Raw genomic sequence first — 5624 nt, forward strand, 5'->3', positions numbered from 1 at the left:
GTCTAAGTACTTAGAATAGTCAAATATAGACAAAAAGTAGAATAGTGGTTACTGAGGTTTGTAAGGAAGAAGAAACTGGAAATTATTGTTTAATGAGTACAGAGATTCAGTTTGGAATGTTAAAAAATTTCTGGAGATAGTGATAATGATTTCGCAACAATGCGATTATACTTAATGCCAATGAATTATAATTATAAATGCATATGTATGTTTAAATGTACATTTTGTATTATACATATTTTTCCACAATTAAAAAGCAAAAAAAAGACCATTTTAAAGTGAACAATTAAGTGGTATTTAGTACATTCGCGATGTTGTGCAACCACTACCTCTATCTAGTTCCAAAATATTTCTTACACCTCAAAGTAATATATATTACTCACTAAGCAGTTTTTCTCTTTTAGACTTCCCTGCAGCTCCTGGCAACTACCAATCTGTTATATCATGTATTGATCTTCTGGGTATACCATAACAAAATACTACAGTTTGGGTGTTTCTCACAGTTCTGGAGGTTGGAATTCCAAGATCAAGTTGTCATCAGGTTTGGTTTCTCCTGAGGCCTCTCACATTGTCTTGCACACAGCTGTATTATCCCTATATACTCATGGCTTTATTCTTTTGAGTGAACATGCCTCTTCTTCCAAGGACATCAGGCCTATTTGATTGTGGCCACGTCTTATGACTTAATTTAACCTTATTTACCTCTGTAATGATCTTATCTCCGAATAAAGTCACATTGGGGGTTAAGGCTTTAACTTATGAAGTTGGAGGACACAATTAAGTACAAAATTCCACCCTCTGCCCCTCCAATATTTATGTTCTTCTCATATGAAAAATACAAAATATATTCATCTCATCACACTAGCCCCCAAAGCCTTAACCCATTCCAGCATCAACTCCAAAGTCTCACCCAAATATTATCTAAATTGAGTCTAGGTAAAACTTTGAGGTATGGTTCATCTTGAGTCAAAACTCATTTCCAGTTGTGAACCTGTGAAAGTAGTTATGTGCTTCCAAGTGCAATGGTGATAACCATAAGACAGACATTCCCCTTCCAAAAGGGAGAAATCCATTATCATGAAGTTTTCCCCCTGTTTTCGCCTAAGAGTTTTATAGTTTTAGCTCCTAGGTTTAGATTTTTTATCTATTTTGAGATTTTTTTTTGGTATATTGTTTAAGGTAAGGGCCCAACTGCATTATTTTACTTGTGAATATCCAATTTTCCAAGCACCATTTGCTGAAAAGACTATTCTTTCCCCACTGAGTGCTCTTGGCACCCTAGTTGAAAATTATTTGACCATATATGTGTATTTATTTCTGGGCTGTCTATTCTATTCCATTGCCCTATATGTCTGTCTTTATTCCAGCACACTGTTCCAATGATCTTGGCTTTGATAGAGGTTGCATTGCAATGAGTAGATTCTCCTGTAGAGCTTCCAGTTGGAGCAGGCCCTGTCCATATGTTGATTTCTGACTTCTGTCCCAAGAACTGTGAGAGAATAAATTTCTATTGTGGTAAATTTTTTTTACAGTAGCTATGGCAAGCCAATACTATTAGTGAGTGGTAGATTCTGTGGCAAATTAGTATTTGGTGCTACTTTCACCTTACCACATTTCCTGAGACAAATAAATAAAAACTCTATACTTATTAGATAAATCCAAAATGGCTAGGACTCTCACTATCAAGGTTTTAAATGGGCAAGAGGAATGTGATATTTATTCATTTTATTGTTTATCTGTTACCCAGATCGAAATGAGAGTGAGAGGCATTACATGGTCTTTGGTTGAAGGAATATATTTTATTAAACTGATAAGAATTAAGACATATTGTCCCTCCCCTTGAACTTTTATTTACAGTCTTGTTTTATTTTACAGAAAATTTAATATTTTTTAAATAGCAAATATCCATATTTCCTTTTATGGTTTCTTTATTTTTTTTCTAATAATCAAATTGGCCTTCCCTATGCTTTTCCCTGAATTCAGATTAACATGTCTATGTTTTACCTTATTTATTTTTCCTTAATATACTTAAGTTGTATGCACGTGTAATTCTCAAACTCCAGTGGGCATTGGAATCACCTGGGAGCTTGTTCACAATATAATTACCTGAGCACGGTTACCAAACAGTAGATTTTGGGTGTGGTGCAAGGATTCTGTATTTTTAACAAGCTCCACATGCAATTCTGAAGCATTTGATAGGCTGGCGAACTTAGAGTAATACTGACATATATCATCTTAAAAGGATTTCATGTGTTGATTTTGGGGCATAATTCCTCCTCTTTGATATTCTTTTACAAGATATATATTGTAGATAAATGAAATGATTTGGTTAGGGTCATACAGTCAATCAGGGGTAGTGCAGAAAAATAAACCAAAGATATTGTAGTCACAAATTATAACCAATTGTTCTCAACTTTACATATACATGAGAATCACTGTGGGAGCTTTTACAATATAATTACCCATAGATCTCACTTCTAATGAGTCTGATCCAATTGGTTTGGAGTAGGTCCTGAGTTATACTTTAAAATCTCATGTAATTTAAACCTGCAGCCAAGGATAAGGTCAGTTTAGTGGGAAAATAAAGCCTGATGTACATAGGGTAATTAAGGCACTTAAAATGTGTGTGTGTGTGTGTGTGTGTGTGTGTGTGTGTGTGTGTGTCTCCAAAGATGTCTGATAAACTTATAGAGTGTAGTGGGTATGGAGTAAAACCTAGTTTCCTGAATTTTTATCCAATTTCTCAGGTGATTCTGATGCAAGTGGTCTGTATAGCACATAACGATAAACACTGACATATATAACATTACGAAAAATCCATGTGTAGAAATTGGTGTATAATGGTGTATAATGCTTTCTCTATTGTTCTACTTTTAATTACAAGCTACAACCTGTAGGAAAAAGATGTTACTCACCCATAAATGATCAGAGGCAAACCTGGGCCCAGATAGCAGAACTCTTGACCCAGCTATAATTAACTGTTGTGCCCTACAACTTACCAGATCCTGTGTTGGCACTGAGTATATCAGGACAAATGAGACAATATATTTAATTTGAGAAGGGCACAGTCTAATTTGGGAGTGGTGATAACTGGGTAATAGAAAATATTCTAAAACAATGGTCCATCTACCAGGTCCCCAGTTCTGGCAAGTTCCCCATTGATCTGTGATTACAGGTTTATTGGGCACATCAAAAATCAAAGCAAAGGGAAAAAGAAACTGCTCTGGATCCATATAAGCTAGTGTGAATAGAGACTGCTGTTGACTCCTGGGGTGAGAGTGGTGCAGATCAGAACAGTCTTAGGGAGATAAAGCCACCTTCACACCACCTGTGTATGCCCAGTGAAACTTGTTGCGGTGTAAGCACAGAATGGGGACTGAGCCATATTCATCAAAAGATAGAAGGAATAGTCCAATTGTGAGCACACTATCATGAATATCACTCAGATTTATCTGGGGCAGGGGGAGAAGTGAGAAAGAAGATCTAAGAAAAGTCATAAAGAGCTGTCTGGATCCCTAAGCAGCACTGGGGAAAGTACAACACCTGGATTATGTATAACTCCAAAGCAGAAAGGGGGCATTCTCTACATTTCAAAAATGGGGATTCAGACCACATTCTCTACATTTCAAAAATGGGGATTCAGGTCTTTCCTGCCTTTAGGACTCTCCAACATATCAGCAGTGGTGGAGTCCAGTAGAGGAAGTAAATCGAGCAGAAGGGGAAGGAATGCCTAGAAGTCATGGCATTATTTAGGGAAGAAAGACATGGCATATGTATAGAAAGGTGTCACCCACCTGGCAGTCAACTGTATTTGCTGGTAAGCATACTCCTTGGGTCCTTTCTAAATATGAAGGGCATCTAAATAGATGAAACCTTGAATTTGTTGATAGATATATTTGTTGATACACACACATATAAATACATGTGTATTCATTTTGGAAAAAATAGAAAAAAGATAAAAAACACATTCTGATATATTAATATATAATATGCATGCTTTTAAATGACATAGTATATCTACAGACTTCTTTTAAAACTGCTTTACTAACTTTATGATATTTGTTAAACATCTTTCCATGCAAGTTGATAAAACTCCCCTGCTGACAGAAAAAGTTACAAACAAGTCAAAATGAAACCTCCAATCAGAAAAATGACAGAACATCAAGGTTCACTGTAATAAGTACATCAAGAAAATGCGAGTTTAGGAAGCAGAGGGTGTATGGTTATTAACCTCAGCATTCAAGGCATAAGGCAAAACTCATCATAATGGTCATGGTGTGGGAGATCTCCTATAAGAATATGGAGACTGTACCTCAGCTGAAGCTCTCTAATTTTCCACTTTTGCTTTCTCATCTCTTCCATGAACCGTTCCATATCATCTGCATCTCCATCTGTCATGTCAACGTTATTGACAAGCCTATTGGGCGTATCTTCTCTAATATCCTGGGCAGGTGGAGCCCAAACCCCTCTAAAATTTCTTCTGGGCTCCTGGCCTTCATCACCTCCCAAATGGTGGGCATCTTCTTCATTCTGCACTGGCGCCCGCTCTCCTCCTTTGATTTCCTGAGGGATACTTTCCATGTTGAATTTTTTTTCCTGCTTTTACCTCCTAAGAGATAAAAAGCAAGGAGGGATTGAATAAGTTTTTAACAAGATTCAGAGCTCTGTAAGCAAAGGGTTTCCCATCTGACAGACTTTGTGCGGCCCCTAGGGGAAGTCTCGGATCCAGCTCTGCCCCAAAGCCCACCATTTTCCCAGAAAAATCTTTCTCTAAGCCACATTTCACATCAAAACCTCGGACAAGGGATCCAGATAAGCCCTCAAGGGGCGCTCCAGAGGTTGCCACTCTACTCCTTTCTTCGCTCACCAGCCATAGGCCCATTTTCTAAAGACTTGGCTTGGTTTCTCATGAACTTGACTCAGGAAAGGAGGGCTGAATCCCCCAGATTCTTGTCTGACCCCTCATATCCCTACACCACAGGGCCCCAGGCACCTCCCCCCCCACCTGCAGAAATCAGTAGTCTTCCTCTTTTAGCTTTGAAATCTGCTGCACCAAAAGCCCTAAAGCCCTGCAGACAGAAATATGACAACGGCCAGGGCGGATCCCTTAATTAAAGGACCAGTGTGGGGGTGGGGCGCCAGTTCCTTGTTTAAGACTCCGCTAGTCAAATACTGCCACCATCTGTTTCTCCTCCACCCGGTCTCATGGCTTCTTTTCCCACCCTGTGACACACTACACTGCCTTCCAGAAAAAGACATCATAATCAAAGATGATTATTTCCAAACAGTTTCACTTCTTCTCTAGGCCCCCTACCCCATTCTCTTGTCCCTCCTGTCGCCTAATTACCATTTCTTGAATGCAAATGGACAACATTCAGGGTGAGGAGTCAAAAGAACTTACTGGGTGGAGATGTGGTTTCTTCATAACGAATTTCAATCTGGGTATCTGCCAGGAACTTTTGGAACCCAGCGGCCTTTCTCAAACCCACCTTCCTTCCATTGACCATTATTTTTTGTATCAAGATGGACGGAGGGCGAAAAGGTAGTGTGGGCATTGCAAACCTGGACCTGCTGTGGGCTCTGCGTTTTGTCATGCCTGCCCCAGGGTCCGTAAGCAGCATGGA

At 38.9% G+C, this 5624-nt stretch overlaps 1 protein-coding gene across 1 annotated transcript; it reads right to left on the reverse strand.

Annotated features, from left to right (window-relative positions):
- Positions 1-4239: 4239 nt before the first annotated feature.
- Positions 4240-4581, reverse strand: LOC107507096 (protein BEX5). The gene has a single exon (XM_016138093.2). It carries the CDS (start codon positions 4579-4581, stop codon positions 4240-4242), a length of 342 nt encoding a protein of 113 aa, XP_015993579.2.
- Positions 4582-5624: the final 1043 nt, after the last annotated feature.

Source organism: Rousettus aegyptiacus, unplaced genomic scaffold (assembly GCF_014176215.1).
Source record: "Rousettus aegyptiacus isolate mRouAeg1 unplaced genomic scaffold, mRouAeg1.p scaffold_m13_p_9, whole genome shotgun sequence".
NCBI lineage: Eukaryota > Metazoa > Chordata > Mammalia > Chiroptera > Pteropodidae > Rousettus > Rousettus aegyptiacus.

Excerpts from the sequence above, each read along its gene's own strand:
- LOC107507096 (XM_016138093.2), bottom strand. The coding sequence starts at position 4,581 with ATGGAAAGTATCCCTCAGGAAATCAAAGGAGGAGAGCGGGCGCCAGTG.